Source organism: Leopardus geoffroyi, chromosome D1, assembly GCF_018350155.1.
Source record: "Leopardus geoffroyi isolate Oge1 chromosome D1, O.geoffroyi_Oge1_pat1.0, whole genome shotgun sequence".
NCBI classification, from domain to species: domain Eukaryota; kingdom Metazoa; phylum Chordata; class Mammalia; order Carnivora; family Felidae; genus Leopardus; species Leopardus geoffroyi.
The window spans coordinates 64,711,045-64,728,125 of record NC_059329.1 but is presented as its reverse complement, the minus strand read 5'-3'; the positions used below and the strand labels follow the sequence as shown (position 1 = coordinate 64,728,125).

Here is a 17,081-nt window from a genome sequence, read left to right as displayed (position 1 = left end):
CACCAGGAAGGTAGAACTCTAAAAGTGTATTCATATAATACAAAACACAGCTTCAAAATATAAGGCAAAATACTCAGAAGTATAGGGAGACAAAATCCACCATCTAGCAGAATTTTAATATGTATTTCTAAGAAACTGATGAGATCCAGCAGACCAAAACAATCTGTAATGATAGCAAAGATTTAAACAAAGTGGATGTAATGAACAAATACAGAACATTGCACCTGACAATTGGGAGAATGTACACACCTTTCCAGCACACATGGGACATTAATGAAAGCTGACAGTGCTCTAATCAAGGCCACAAAGCAAGTATCAATAAATTCCAAAGAATAAGTATTAGAGACCACTTAACCACAACACATGGAAGTTAGCAGTGAATTGAAAACATATTATTATTGATTGGTTTTTTAATTCGGTTAAAATTTTTTTTAATGTTTTATTTCTTTTTGAGAGAGAGAGCGCGGGGGAGGGGCAGAGAGAGAGGGAGACACAGAATCTGAAGCAGGTTCCAGGCTCTGAGCTGTCAGCACAGAGCCCGATGCAGGGCTCAAACGCAAGAACCACCAGATCATGACCTGAGCCAAAGTTGGACGCTTAACCAACTAAGCCACCCAGATGCTCCTTAATTTGGTTTCTAAAAGAGAATAGATACATTTAGGTAAGCAGAGAAGAAAATGACAAAAACCACTCAAGTAAGTTAAATATGAATATATATTAAGTATAGATACAGAATGCATATTTATTCACATATACTGTGGTGGTTAATTTCATGTGTCAACTTGGCTAGGCCAGAGTACCCCGGTATTTGGCCAAACCTTAGTCTAGATGTTTGTGAAGGTATTTTTTAGACAAGATTAACATTGAAACTAGTAGGTTGTATCTAATGCAGATTGCTCTCCATAACATCAAATTGGTGAAAGGTCATAACGGAAAAGGACAGATCTCCCTGGAAGAAGAAGGAATTCTGCCAGCAGCTGGCCTGCAGACTGGAACTGCAACACTGGCTCTTCCCTGGGTCTCCGGCCTGCTGGCCTATCCTGGAGAGACTGAACTTGCTAGCTCTCATAATGACGTGAGTCAATTCCTTAAAATCAATAGTCAAGCAACCTTTCTCTCAGAGATCTCTTTCTCTAAACACACATGGACAGGCACACATACACACAGACATGCATGCACGTGCGCGCGCACACACACACACACACACACACACACACACACACACTATTGATTTTGTTTCTCTGGACAACCTGGACTAATACATACACATATTTATGTATTTACAGAATAAATAATAAACATGCCACACACATACGATGGAAAGTCATCAGCAAAGTCAGTTCTTTGAAAATAATAATAATAAAGATAACCCTGGTAAGACTGATCAAAAAATAGAGGGCATAATTAAGCACTGTTAGGAACACAACAGGTATAGCAGATCTTTAAAAAATATGATAGCCATGCTTATGCTAACAAAATTAAAGATCTTAGTAAAATGCACAAATTTTTAGAAAAATGCAACTTGCCAAAACTCAACTAAGAAGTTAAAACCTGTTTCTAACCATTAAAAACAGGAAATCTTTCAAGGAGAAAATACCAGGCCACGTGGTTTTGTATGTCAGTTCCGATACCTACAACTAGAGGAGGTATTTAAGGAACAAGTGAGAATTCCAGTTTTACTCAGACTCTTTCGGAGAACAGAAAATGAGGCTGTGCAGACCTGAAGGAGGGGAGGAGTGCTCTGTAGCAAGGGGAAAAATCAAAACGATGGCTGTTGAACAGTGCTTGCTACCATGGGCCATTCCGACCTCTTTACACAAAGGATAGATAGTCTTGATAGCTCAGGCCCCTGGTCACCTCCAAACTTCCACTCTGACCGTGTCCAGGTCAGAATCAGAGCACAGTGCTCTCCACCTGAATCCTGAGTGGGAAGCAGGCAAGGTTAGGTTCTCCCACCCCCTTACTCATGACTGCTATATGCCGACCTACCTCAGAGGGGACCTGGACTAGACCAGTTAACTGACCATGTGCAGAGCATGGACTGATCAGCAGCCTTTAATGCCACAGCCATTCATCAGTCAAAGTGAATAATCTCAGTCTTGACCAGAACTTACTCTACCCCAAATCTAAATCTCAAAAGAAAGAAAGAAAGAAAGAAAGAAAGAAAGAAAGAAAGAAAGAAAGAAAGAAAGAAAGAAAGAAAGAAACACCAGACTCTAATCAGAGTTCACAGCAAGGCCCAGAGCAACCTCTTCTTAAAAACTGTCACAAAACCGGCCCCTTTTAACTCTTCCTCATCGATGGGTACAGCTTGCAGATGACTGCATGAACGACCCCCTGCTACGGTGAAGAGGAATAAGTGGCCATCTGTGTTCTGACCATGGGCTTCTCTGTACTACTGCAGAAATGGCCTCCCAGAGCAGCCACTGAACCTGTCAGCCCACAAATTAAGCCAGATGCAAAATGAGCATGTGGCAGTTGCCCTGGGTCATGCAGAGCAATGTACTTAAGCAATACGTGGTTCAATTTCAACGGTCAACAGTGTAATTCAATTACAGTATTATTTGTGGGCCGAATCACAGGGATTAATCAGGAGCAAGAGCAAAGGTTAACATTGTACCGGAAGCTACAACAGTGGTCTTTTGTACTAGAAACATCATTTTTAACAAGGGTTCTGGGGTCTTTCAGTCACCTCCTTCCAACTTTCTGGCACAGAATTTTAGGGCTCCAATCAAGCATAGTCATACCCAGGAAACACCCATTCGGGTTTCAAAAATTCCACCATATAAGGAGTTTCATTTAATGGTCCTGTTTCTGCTGGCAAGGGATTTCTTTTCCTCACACCTCCAGAGCCACCAAGTGCCCTGAGATAAGGGTCACCACACCACGGCTCGGAGACAAGTAAATTTGACACTTGTGCATCAGGATGTCCTCTCAGGGTATTTCTGGCCTGGTTGTTTACAGGAGTGATAATCTCCTGTAGTGTTTGCATTGTTTACATCGATTTGGAGGAAGGAGAATAGTCTTTTTTCCCCATTAAAGACCTACTTACATAAATACTGAGATCACATGCCCTAAGTGTACTCTTCTAGGAAGGAGTTTTGGAAAGTGAACCTGAGCCTAGCATACTACAGAGTAATTAATAAAGGGAAATCTCTTGTCATATAGTGTTGTGCCTAAGAATCATCATTGTTGAAGGAACTGTCCTTTTAGGAGGAATCCATGTTGTTTTTGCATGAATGCTTGCGATATGGGATGTGCAGGAAGCCTACAAAAGTTTCTTCCATTGAAATAAAGTGGTAATTGTGTTTTCAGAAAGTGAGAGAACACAGTCCTTGGGTGCTCATTGGAGCACCTCAATGGATGCAAAAGCAATTGTGTTTTGGTAGTGTTGGCATCCCTTGACGCCATTCGACTTCAAATTAATAGGTGAATAGAAATACAGAAAGGACGATTTAAATGTTCACAGACAGGGGCGCCTGGGTGGTGCAGTCGGTTAAGCGTCCGACTTCAGCCAGGTCACGATCTCGCGGTCCGATCTCGCGGTCCGTGAGTTCGAGCCCCGCGTCGGGCTCTGGGCTGATGGCTCAGAGCCTGGAGCCTGTTTCCGATTCTGTGTCTCCCTCTCTCTCTGCCCCTCCCCCGTTCATGCTCTGTCTCTCTCTGTCCCAAAAATAAATAAACGTTGAAAAAAAATAAATGTTCACAGACAAATGTCATTTCTGCAGGATTTGTGGCGTCATGATGTGATACCACGGTTTTCAAACTTTCTCTTAGCTGCCACCCTTTCAGCAGAGGAACCCTCACTTGGAAGTCTCCTGCGTCTGAGAGAGAAGAGAGCAAAGTCACTCTGGCTAGGGGACCAGGAGCAAGCACGGAACTGGACCCCGTTCCCAGGTAACTTTTCTCTCAAATGGCTTCACAGAGCCCCCAGAACTCCACTGCACAGCATCATAAAACCAGTGCAGGCATGAAAGCAGCCCAGAAGAAACTCAGATGGCCCTAGACTGGAAATCCAGCACTGCGACCCTACGTGGTAAAAATCATAATGTCAGTGCTAACCTCAACAAAACAAACTAACTTATACCAACTGAGCACTAAGTGCCTTACCCCATTAATTTAATCCTCCCAATAATATGAGATAGGTACAATTATCACTATTTTATATATGAGGAAACTGAGCTCAGAGGGATTAAACAATCTGCCTAAAGATCCCACGGCCAGTCCTAAGTGACTGAGCTGGAATTCAAACTTCAATGGTCTAACCCCCTATTCCACACTAACAAGCATAAAATCTCTTTTTAAAAAAATTTTTTAAAAACGTTTATTTACTTTTGAGAGAGAGAGAGAGAGAGACAGAGTGCAAGCCAGGGAGGAGCAGAGAGAGAGGGAGACACAGAATCCAAAGCAGGCTCCAGGCTCTGAGCTGTCAGCACAGAGCCTGATGAGGGGCTCGAAGTCACGAGCCGAGAGATCATGACCTGAGCTGAAGTCCGACGCTTAACTGAATGAGGCACCCAGGTGCCCCACAACCACAAAAACTCTTAAGCCCTTAGGTCCAGTTTGGGCCAACCACCTTGAATATGAGGAGGGTATTAATAATCTTGCAGAAGAGTATCCTGCACAAAGGTATTCAATAATTATCATTCTTTTCATCACAAATGGCATAGAATATATACCCACCAGACATGTACTAACTACTTCAATGTTCAATTATCTGCCAAATAGCTCCTGTCAAATGTCTGTGTGAGCCAATTATTACTTGAGAGATGGTTCACAGAACATGCCAATCACTGAATCTTCAAAAAAAAAAAAAAAAAAAAATTAGCGCTTTGTTATTCCAGAATAATCAGTGAAAGGTACCAAGAAAAGAATAAATGAAGTTCAGTACACAGTCAGGTGAAAGGATATATATATATACACACATATATATACACACATATATATACACACATATATATACACACATATATATACACACATATATGGAAGGATACACACATATACACACATATACACACATATATGAAAGGATATATATATATATACACACATATATATACACACATATATATACACACATATATATACTAATAACTGCGCCCTGAAAAGGAGAGCCTATTCACAAAAGTCAATAAAACGTGTATGTGACAAATACTTATTAAACACCTAGACAACAACTAGAAGGAAGCAGCCAGTGTGGATGATGAAGGAAAGGGAAGGAGGGAGCAGTTTGTGCTGGAAATGCAGGGGGATGGGCCTCCTGGGTTCTGTACCACCCAGTCCCAGGGCCCTTCCTCTTTGTCCATCCCAGATCCTCACCAGCAGATCCTGGGTTAAGGCAAAGCCCTGAGGGTCACATGCTGCTCTCTCAGAGACAGGGTATTTTGCTAGAGGCTTCATCATTTTAGGAATGCCAATGTGGAGAAATTAGGAGGCAGGAAGCAGGACTGGCCCCACACCAGCTGTCTTCTTTAGAAGGTGTCCATTCAGCTTTCACAGCCATCCAAGAGCTTTGAGGTCGGAGGGCCTGACCCTGTGGCTCTGATCCCACTGCACATGAGCCCCTGATGGCTTCCAGATGAGACTCTACAAGGACTGCGAGGAAATCCGCACTCTTGACTGTTTCCTTTCAAGTGGGTTTTGGAGGCCCTAACCTAGAACAGGACATCCCAATCTGTAGAGCCTTGGAGAAGCAGAACATTATCAGGCCTCTCAAGAGCTCTTATGTTCACTGAGAAATGAGGAGCCTGACAGATGACAGCTAGGACATGTTACAGTGCCACCAAGAACATGAAGAAGCTTCAGCACACAGCCTCTCCCACCCAGGTGCCAACACCCACAACCCTCGGTGAATCAGACTGTCCTCGCAGGGTGGAAGGAAAAGCAATTGCCTGGCAAGGGGCGGTGTCCAGTGCCCATGCACATTAGCCACACTCAGCCCAAGCCCTCGTCCCCGAACTCCTCCAGCCGCAGCTCTGCACAGAGAGGAGCAAAGTCCCAAAGAAGCATGGCCAGTCAGCAAATAAGGCCCCTGACTTGTCATCTGGTCAGGGCAGAAAGAGGACCTTGGAGCCTTCCAGAAAGATTTTCAATGAGAGGTTTATTGTAATCAGTACGGGCTTGGGTTCCCCCCACCCCCACCACCATCAAAGAGTTAATCAGCCCAAACAGCCCACTGGTGCTCCTTTCCAATTAATCAGTTTCACCGGATCTTTTCTGGGGACTATTCTTACTGGCTAATGTGGACCTGAAGTCAAACAGTGGCCAAACAGGTAAGAAACAATATGGCATAAGGAACGTTCTTTAGGTGAGGAGGTGAATCCATACCAAACTGCCTCCTGATTCCCAAGCACACTGGAGACCAGCTGGGGAAGGGAGCGGACACCCGCATGAGGCACCAAGGTCCCCAGACTTTGAGTTTTGTCTCAGCTAACCTGTGATAGGCCATGCTGTACTCTGACAAATTTACAGTAAAACCTCGGACAAATTTACAGTAAAAACAATCTTAATGCACCCAAACTGCCTCTCGGCCAGGAGCCAAAGTGTGCTAACATATGGCACACCCACACTGCCTGGGCAGAGACCTAACCTCACGCCAGGGATCAAGGTGTTCCACAAGTCTGAACTCAAAAAAAGAGACGGCATGCACAATAAAATAAAATAAATCGACCGAGGGGCTTCTCGCTGTGCCAGAAAGAAAGGTGGAATGAGAGAAAACAGTCTTTGAGGTGTAGAGGACGAGCCATCAGTTGTTGGGACCCCCTGACCCCCTGACCGTACCTGCAATGATCCCGTCCATTTGCTCCAGGGCAGCTTCTAGCACGTGACTGGCATCCGAAGCCATGGCTCCTCTCCCCTCAGTCTTCTTCTTGTCTTACTGAAAGTTCAAGCACAGGACAAAGGAAAAGTTGCAGAGAGGCCCACATTATGCAGGCAAGACCGCAAACCCTCCTCTTTCAACACCACGTGGGCCGCTCTAGCAAGAATCCGAGCCGGCCACCTCCCGGGTTCTGCCGTCTCTAGAGCCTCTCCCTCCTGGCGCGAGTGATCTGTCTCCAGCGGCTTTAGCACACTATCCCATTCACATCTGAGATTAAGAGCCGCCATTATAGTCCCAGGTTCCAGAAGCTGCAGCCAGCACGGGGGAATCTCCCCTATGAGTCGGAGAAAGGGACTCAGTGAGGACGTGCCCTGCAGCAAGCGGGGGTCAGGAGTCTCAGGAGGCACGTTTGTCTTAGAGCCTCATCTGTCCAGCACCTGCAACGCCTTCATCAGGTAGGTGTGATCCAGGTGGAGAGTCCTCGGCTGCCACTTTCCTGGATAGTCAAAAGTGCCTGGCCTAGAGGACACACTGTTGTGGGGAGAGCTCTGTCCCAGGAACCTGGAAAATTCCTCTCACCATCTTAGTTCTAGACTACCCAACACCACGCAAAGTGCAGCATCCCACCTCCTCAGGACTGAAGAGCTTCTCCCAGGACACAAAGGCCACCCTCCCCTCAGGCTGAGTCTCCCGTCTAACGGAGATGGCAATTGGTTCTATCTCTGGACAACGCTGCCTCTACGAACGGTCTTTCAGCTAAACTGTCTTCCTGCAGCCTCTTCTCGTTTTATTGCTTCCCACCCACTCCCTGGTGGCAGGGAGTGACAACTGTATTTGTAATCCCTAGTTCACACCTATAAATGGCAGGCAGGAGCTGTTGTTTGCTCCTTCAGCAAAGCCTGTGCATGTGTCCAACGGGCATAAGTGCTGTGGAGAACCGGCCTGGCTCCTCTACCCAAGGATGGCCCGGGTCAGGAAACAGAGGGTCCTGGGGGTCTCGGCTCCTGTTCCCTGTTGATGTTGGACTTTCAAAGGGAGAAAGGAAAGTGAGCAGCCACAGAGAAGTGGCTTTGGAGACGGTATGGATAAAGATTTTAGGACCACAAAGAACCACATTGGACTATACCAGGCAGTAGCTGTTAAAATAGACTGGGTTCAAACCCTGCTCTACCATTTACTATGTGATCTCTGAGCCTCAGTATCCTCATCTGTAAAATGTGGATAATACCAGCACTTAACACACCAGGTTGATGTCATGATGAAATGAGGAATTAATATTTCATAGAAAGTACTCAGTACATTTCCTTACAGATAGTGAGTGCTCAACATATGTTAGCTGTTTCTGTTTTTGTTTTTGAAGTGAGGCAACGATCTCAGGATGTATTTGTGCCAGGACGGTGCACTGGATGAGAGGCTTTAAACTAAATGAGGTAGGCTCAGGAACAGAGAACCCAGGTAAGTCCAAGAGGCTGGTTCCCCTGGAGGAGGTAGGCATGGCAAAGAGAGATAAGCAACTATTTGTGTGGAGAGGGAGGGCAGTGATTCATAGGAGCAAAGGCCAAGGAAGGTCTGGGAACAGGCACTGAGCCTCAGCAGTCCAAGGGCCATTGCACAATCAACGCAGGGGCATGAGAACGGGAGCCTGCAGAGGGGGTGGGAGCCTCATCAGCACCTCAAGGCTGTGGCAGGAGCTACTACAGGAGGCTGCAGCAAGGGACAGAGCTGCCACTGCTGAGAAGAGCAGCCCAGGCCACTAGAGACCCCAAACATGTGCAGATCTCATGGGCTGAATAGAAGCAAGCTTGGGGGTTTGGGGGATGAGAGTAGAGGTAGCAGGAAAAGCTCAAACAATCACACACAATTATTGCAGGTCAATAATCCACACATTCCCACCTGTTCAGAGATATTAAAGGTCTGAAATAGTTCCCTCTGAGGACTTCTCACTACTCCTAAGGAAAAGTCCACACTGCTCACTCACTGGGACCTTCAAAAGAGGCAGTGTAGGATCGGCCAGGCCAACTCCATATTGCTCTCTCCATTGGTCATGTTCCAGCAGCATTGGCCTCCTGTCTGTGCGCACCACCACCACCACCCCCCCACCCCCACCCCCGCCGATACTCCAAGACCATGTCTTCTTCTGAAACTTCACACCTGCTATCCACTCAGCCCTGAGCTCGCTTTCCCAGCTCTCTGCATGGCTCATTTATTCTCATCTTCCGGGTGTCAGCTCCCATGTGTCATCTGAGACAGGCCTTCCCTGCACACCTCCGTCTATAGCAGCCCCTTCCAAGTGCAGCAGTTCCAAAGTATCTCGTCCGTATACTTGTGTGCTTGCCAACTGGCCTTGCTCACCCTCTCCATGGAGGCAGTGGGGCCCTGTCTGCCTTGTTCACCCCTATATGCCCAGTGCCCAGCACAGTGCCTGGCGCAAGGAAGCTTATGAGTGAATACTTGTGAATAAATTGATAGATCCCTTTCACCCACATTCCCTGAACCCTGCTGTGCTGGGTACTGGGGAGATATTGACAAATCAGACCTAGTCTCTGTCCCCGCGGAGCATGCAGTCTAGTGAAGACAAAAGTATAAACAAATTAACGATGACACAGTATGGGGTAAGCTGATAGAGGCCGGTATGCAGTTTCTCTGGGTCTTGAAGGATGAGTAGAAGTTTTCCCAGAAGATAAGGGGGAGAATGCTATTCCAGGCAGAGGGGATGGAAGGGTGGAGAAGCATGTAAGGGCAGGATGTAATTGGCAAATATCAAAGTGGTTGATGAGATTACACCAGAGCATCCAGCTGCTCATGATGAGTCAAAACCTTTCACAGAATTCACATAAGTGTAACGAGGGCAATTAATAAGAGGAGCTTGGGAATCACACCCACTGCCAGTGCACAACAAACCAAGTGGCCTCAGATGTAAACATATCAGATCTTTAAGAAGATCTCGTATTTTAATAGGCAGGCCGCATTTGGGGCCTTACTACCAGGGTAGAAGGGAGAGGACAGTTAGAAGGTGCCAAGCCTGGAGGGTCCAGGCTACAACCCCCTGCAACAGAAGGGCCATAAGAGGAGGCCCACAGGCCTTCTGCCCAGGGATGAGTTTGTACTTGGCAAAGAGCAGGTTGGGTGGACCCATGGGAGGTGGTGTGAAGTGACACATGAGTCAAAGGTGTATCATATTTAAAACCCAGGAGCCCGAGGCCGGTAAGGTTGTGAGTGCTCAGAAGCCAGACCTGCTTAGGGCAGCTGACGAGCTCAGTTCCAGACCTGCTGGGTCTCAGGTGATGGCAGGACACCTGTAAGAAGGGGCCCTGCCAGCTTCTGTCACAGGGCAGCTGTGAGCTGTCAGTGGCATGGGGTACAGAGAGACTTTTGAAGGGCCAAACATGCCATCAATGTGAGGCCTCAGGCCCCCATCTGTGAGCACAGACACTCTCAGAACAGGGAAGCCACAAGGTCACCAACCATTCCTACTCTGGCAGCTAGTAGGCATTTTCTCCTCTGACCACAGTTGAGGTTACAGCTCCTGTCATTAACAAACGATGGGACAATCACTGCCCTCAGGGAGGTTGGAGCCTCCGAGGCACACATGTCACACACCACATTCAGTGTCTGTTCATCCCTGCAGGGGCACAGCACCTCCACTGGGAGCCTGGGTTCATCAGGGATGTGGAGCTTACGTGCACGAAGCTCCAGAAGTTGAATGCCTGGAGGCCTCCTGGAGAGAAGCTAGGTGAAGAGGCAATGACCCAAAGGGGCCGGGAGAGAGTCGGATTCCAGAAGCACCCCAAAGGCACAAGTGAAAAGCAGGGCAACTTTTAAGCAGGTGGTGGGGAGTGGAAGTGAAATCATGTTCTCTACCAACGAGAGGGGAGCTATAGCAGCCAGCCAGGGGCCTGTCACAGCGTGGATGCTGGGGCAAGAGATAGTGTGCCTGGGGGACTCCCTGGGGGCGGGGGGAGGTGCCCCCAGCCCAGGAAGGAGAGGAGCAGGCAGAGGATCACATGGCTCTTAAGGAGCTTTAGTACAGTGACAGCTGTTGTGGCCCCAACCAGTTTTCATTCTCTCTGGACACCTGGACTATTAACAGAGCCCTGCATTTGATGGTGAAGGAACTGGAGGGCTTCTCTTCTTACCAAGTGACTAGCTCACGCTTAGCTACAAAAAGAAACCGGGAATGTTAAGAAAAAGTGTAGCCCATTCACCATTCACCCTTCCCTTCACCTGCAGGCCTCTCTAGATGCTGTCATCCTCCTATCTGAGATGATGTCCCACCAACATAGGGCTTTACCCTCTTTGCCACCAACCAGACAGAAAATGACCCTGTAGCTATAGAGAGGAACTGTCTTGTTTCAGAATGACAGCATCTGGTGACAGACGTCATAGCCACATGAATTGCACCACGCAAAGGTCAGTTTGGCACCTCGAAGTTGATAAGGGTGTAGGATTAGGGTTCTGAAATTTAGAAAGTGAGCCTCAATTAGCCACCTGTTATCTGATGCACTCTCAGGCCGTGATTTAGATAGTGCATTAAGCTTTCATGTTCAGCAAAGTAGAATCAGAAGTAGGCAGGAACTGTTGATTCAGATAAGTCTTGGGCAAGTAGCCTTGACTTATCCCACCCATACTGAATTGCCAGCTTCCATTCCATTTTATAAAGTACTTTTCCTTTAGTAAAAGTGGTTAGAGCTGCAAGTGTTTCGGGCAGGCTGGCACTGGCCAGGACCAAAGAAGGAATCAGGAACAGATCCAGAGTCCCTGGTACCCCTGCTCCTTCAGGGTCTCCTGTGTCATGGACACAACTGAGCCAGATCTGGGATCGGACTCCTTGGCGGCTCCGTCCAGATGAAGGGATGGGGGTGGGGTAGGGTGGGGACAGTGTCCCCAACTAGAAGGCAAGGCCTGAAGAATGAGCCCTCAGCCAAGAACCCACCACCACCAAACTTTGGACTCATCACACACCTCCTCCTTCTGCAAATGGCCATCTGGTGGTAAAGAAGTGTTGTGTTATCACAACCAACCAAAGCCTTTTCCCCATAATTTACAGATTGCCCATAAACCAGAACACTCTTAAACAGTCATTTTAAGAAATCCCTCTTGCTATGCCTCTGCTTGGGAGACAGCTTCTTAGAAGGATATAGGAAATTTATCTCTTTGGGATAAGAGAGCAAGAAGCCATTTTCAGTATTAAGAAAAAATGAAGATGGAAGAAGACACAAGGGAAACTGATGGCGGTGCCTAAATTTTCAATCACATCCCATATCAGTCAAGAACACCTTTCTTTTCAAAGGACAAAGGAAAAAAGAACATAGTCTGGAGTTAAAACATGCACTCTGCTGCATAATGACTGTGGATCTTTAGACAAGTTATTTAACCCCTCTCAGACTCAACAGTCTCATCTGTATCAGGATAAAACCAATCTCATTGCTACCAATGAAAGTAAACAAGATAGACCTCAGGTAAATACAGCAGATTGAACCCAAACATCTAAATTAGCTACCCACTGAAACAACAGTAGGGAAATTTATTTTGAAAGACATAAACCCACAGGGACACTGAGAATATGCTAGCAGAGATAAGGGAGATGCCAGGGCAACAGCTCTGCAGCAAACATAAAAGGACAGCTGGTCCAAGTTGGAGAGCTTCCGAAAGCTCTGGGAGAGATTTCTCCAGCAACACGAAATTAACAGGACACCTCATGCTTCAGAACACCCAAAGAGATTTATGTATGGGGAGGAATTTGTTTAATTCAATGACAAGAAAGTTGAAACTCAAGCCAATGACAAAAGAACTGCATGGAAACCAAAAAGTAGAAGTAACCATGAACCTTACAGTGAAACACCTCGTAGCAATCTAACCGGAACTGCAGGGGCAGCATGGGGTCGGGGGAGAGATGAAAAGTGGTTGTGCTCAGTGGAGGTGGGACTGGAAAGGGAGCAGATTCCTCACCTCCTGGAGTGGGCACTCAGAAGTCACTAGATAATGACAACTGAAAACAATTAATAAAGCAGCAGAACAAGCATTTTTTTCCCCCAGCAATACGGATAAAAATACTAAGAAATGTAAAGTGGCTGCTTCTGAGGAAGAGCAACGGGGTTGGGTAGGCAGGGAGACAACAGCTGTTTTAACAAATCGTATACAATTATTTCGCTGTTTAAATTGTGTAGATGCATAGTAGTGATCAAAATCAAAACACTTAAAAAGTAATATGTGCAGTGTGCCTGGCAGAGAGTAGAGACTCCATGCTCCTTCCTCCTCTCGGGCAGGTGTCTGTTAGCTACTTGCTGGGAGTTTCTCCAACACTGTCTCACGTAATCCCCACGTGCCACTTAGGAATCCTCTCACTTTGCTGATGAGCAAAAAATTAGGCAGCTTGCCTGAGGATGCACACCGTTCTTCCACTTTGCCTCTGAAACGGGAACCCACTGGAGGGTTTTGAGCACAGGAGGATCTAACATACCTTGTTAAAAAGGAACACTATGGCTGAAAATGAACAGGGGTGGTGGGGGTGCAGTGCATCAGTGAACACAGGAAAACCAGGCATGAGATGAAGGTAGCTTGGACCAGAATAATGGTGGTAAATGTTCTCATTCTTGATATATGTTGAAGGCAAAGCCGGTAAGCTATACTGATGGAGTGGACATGGGAGAGAGGAATCAGAATTACTATAAGGTTTTTGCCCTGAGTCTCTGGGAGAGTTGGAGGGACTGCAGAAGACACAATTGAGGCAGGGGAAGGGGTCATCAGGAGACTGGTTTTGGAAATGTTCAGTTTAAGATGCCTAAGGACACCTAGGAAGATACACTGAGTAACACATCTGGAAATATGGGTCTGATGTTGGGAGGGAAGTTTGGCTGGAGAGAATTTAGGAGCCATTTGTACGGATATGGAATTTAAAACAACTGCATGAAGTAACCTAAGTAGTGCAGAGAAAGAGAGACAGAGACAGAGAGAGGAAGGAAAGGAAAGGAAAGGAAAGGAAAGGAAAGCAAAGGAAAGGAAAGCAAAGGAAAAAGGGAAAAGAAAAGCAAGAGGCCCCAGAACTCTTTGGAACACTACAACGCAGCCATCAGGAAGAAGAACCAACAAAGGGGACTAAGGGGGAGCAGCCAGGAGAATTGAGAAAGTGCTGCCCTAGAAGCCAAACAGAGGGTTCAGGATGGAGAAGGAAGCAATCAGGGGAGCCAAGTGCTGCTGAGTCAGACCAGAAACCATCTTCTTGCCCAGTGCTCACTGCTGGTGATCTCATCTGCTCCCACAGCCTCACCTGTCCCCGCATTACCTCACCCTAGACTCTTACAAGAGCCTCCTAACTGGCTGCCTGCCTCCAGGCACCCCTGTCCACCCACCTTGCACTGAAGATTCACCTAACTCAGTGGTCCTCAAACACTGGTGTTCATCAGAGTCACCTGGAGAGCCAGTCAAGCACAGAGGCCTGACCTTTGTAACCTGACCTAGCTCCTCTGGTGATTCTGATACTGAAAAAATCTGAGGGGCACCTGGGTCGCTCAGTCAGTTGAGCATCCAACTCTTGGTTTCGACTCAGATCATGATCTGGCGATTTATGGGTTTGAGTCCTGCATCAGGCTTTGTGCTGACCAAAGCCTGCTTGGGATTCTCTCTCTCTGCCCCACCCCTGCTCATTCTCTCCGTCTCTCCCAAAAATAAATAAATAAACTCAAAAGGAGAAAAAAGCTGAGGAGCCAATGAGAGAATGCAAACACAGCTCAGGCACTTTTCTGCTTAGAAAAGTCTCGGAGGCTCACCATCAATCGGCCGCTACACTTCATGCCCTTTACCACGTGGACTCAACCTACGGGGTTGCAACTTTAACTTCCATCCTAGCCCTCAGGCAAACCTCCACCCATCCCAACCAAATGTCTTGTCCTCAGTGGACGGATTCTAATTGTTCGTTAATTGACTGCACCAGTTGCTTTCCTGCTTTATACCCAACCCAGCAGCTTTCTTTGCTAAATTCCTATCTTCTCTTCAAGATAATTCCTCCAGGAAACCAAACTTGATCCTGCCCACCTAAAGGTGGTCTCCTCATCTCTTTATTTTTTTAGGAAAGGGAGGAAAACAGCAGCGCACAGCCATCTCCCCTGCAACTCTTCCCTGTGTCTCAGCCCCTGAGGGCACCCCCGTTCAGTAAACCCTGAGGACACTCCCACAGATTCACAACTATTCATTGTCAGTAGGAAACTAAAGCCAGGTGCAGTGCCCCCCCCCCACATAGTTGATGCCCACCTCCCTCTCCACGCCCTCACACTTGGTGGGCCCCAAAAGATGGTCTTCCCCAGTATGCTCCCCCACCCACTTTGGTGATGCCACCACAGTTGCCAAGCCAGAAACCTGGGAGTTTCCCGGGGCCTTCTGGCCTCTCACCCACAACCAGCAAAGTCTCCCTCATCACCTGCTCTCACATCTGTCCCCTCATCTTCCACCCTGCTTCAGGCCACATATCATCTCCCGTCTGAACGACCACAATGGCTTTCTGACTGCCTTGCCTGCCTACAGCCTCACCCCCACACAGCCCTCATGCTCCACCCTGCTGCCAAGAGCATGGGTCTATTTCACAAACCTAACCAAGGCACTCCAGCACCTGTACAACCGTTCACCAGCTCGTACCCCAGAGACAAAGTGAAGGACCCATGAGGTAGTCAAGAGCATTCACTCTCTAGTCAGGCTGCATTTGGGCCCACGTTCTTCTTGTCATGGGCTAGGTCCTTGGACAAGTTCCTCAACATCACTGAGCTTTGTTTTCCCTATTTACAAAGGGCAGGCGAAAATATACATATCGTGAGGTTACGGAGAGTCAGGGAGATAATGTGTGTAGAAGTCCTTTGCATAAAGCTGGGTGGGAGTTCACAACCACAGCAACAATAATTGTCTCAGCTGCACTTGGCCCCATTGGCCCCGAGCACTAACCATTTCACCCCACCTGCTTTTGCTGTTAGCTCCCCCCACCCCCGCCAACATGCAACGTTTTAGCCCAAGACCTCCCTTCCCCCTGGTCAGTTCCTACTCCTCATTCAAGGTCCAGCTCCAACATCATCATTCTAGGGAGCCCTTCCCATCCCCCCCATGAAATGACTGCTCCAACTTAGTCCCCCTCTTCATGCCCATGACAGACTTCCTGGACAGCGCCTGGAACTCTCTAGAGCACTGGCTATTCATATGTGCAACTACTTCGTCTGAATGTTAAGTTTTTTGCGGGAAGGGCCAGTCTCCAAAGCCCAGAGTTCAGCCCTGGACCTGGCTCAGAGCATGTGTGGATAGACATTCCCATTCCAAAAAGGAGAAAATGGAAAAAATGAAGGTCACTGGTCTAAACCGGAAGTTGAGAGGCTCCTGTGGGTGACAGGGGCCCCGGGAGGCCCTGAGGCCTCAGGTCCTGTCCAGTCTGGAGGACTTTGTCCCCAGAGGGAAGGGCTTGCCGATGCAGTAAAGCAGCATGCATGGCCTCAGGGCAACGGCAGGGCCCTGCAGACACTGGCTTTGTATCAGGACTGAAGGACAAGGCCACAGGCATTGACTTTCCATCAGGAGAGATCAGGGGACACAGAAACGTCCTGTCACAGGAGAGGGGTTGGAGCAGGACAGAGGGGCCAGGATGCCGAGGAAGCTGCCATCAGAATTACGGAATGCCATCAGTGAATATCGGAGTCTAATAAAAGCGAAGAGGCGGGGCCTTGATTTCTTTTGTCAATGAATAGAAGCTGAAGTAGCCTAAGAAAAACTGCACAGGAGAAATAGAAGAAAGCCTTTGAAGGTAGAAAAAGCCACTTAACTTGCACTGGTCTAATCACAGTATCAGTCATGTCTGATAGCAAACATTTTTTGACGCTTTCAGCTTCAAACATATTTTTCACACACAGGCTTCTCATTCCCACCTAAATATCCCAGATCAGGCTGCTGTGTTTAGTCAGCCAGTTAAGCTGAGGCCGGGGGGCTGAGGTGTGCCAGAACCGCTCACGGGGCGCTAAGCTGAGGCACAGGCTGGCAGTGCCGGGGCCAGCGGGGGACGAAGGCAGTATTTCTTGCTAAGCGTCTCTTTCCCGCTGTGCCAGGTTAGTGAGCTGTGTGCACTGGGCATTCCCAGCCACTCCCTGCGGGGCCAGTTCCAAAAGATCCCTAAGAACATTTGTGCTGGAGTCCAGCTCCACCGAACCTGCTGGAAGGAGTCCTTTTTCTTTCTGGCCCTTCCATTGAAAACCCGGCCCAACTCCTGTCACATGTCACTGCTCCTCCAGCAGCC

The 17,081-nt window shown here is 47.7% G+C and overlaps 1 protein-coding gene across 5 annotated transcripts in view; it reads right to left on the bottom strand.

Moving 5' to 3' along the window:
* The window catches only part of PPFIBP2 (PPFIA binding protein 2), a 144,418-nt gene that overhangs the window by 105,775 nt on the left and 21,562 nt on the right, over positions 1-17,081 (bottom strand). For 4 of the 5 annotated variants that reach the window (XM_045484361.1, XM_045484365.1, XM_045484364.1 and 1 more), the window contains exon 2: positions 6,784-6,880. In XM_045484361.1, the coding sequence (XP_045340317.1) occupies positions 6,784-6,847 (64 nt within the window). In that variant the 5' untranslated portion in view covers positions 6,848-6,880. Of the gene's footprint in view, positions 1-6,783; positions 6,881-17,081 lie in introns of those variants that run through there. The other variant, XM_045484369.1, reaches the window with a different exon arrangement.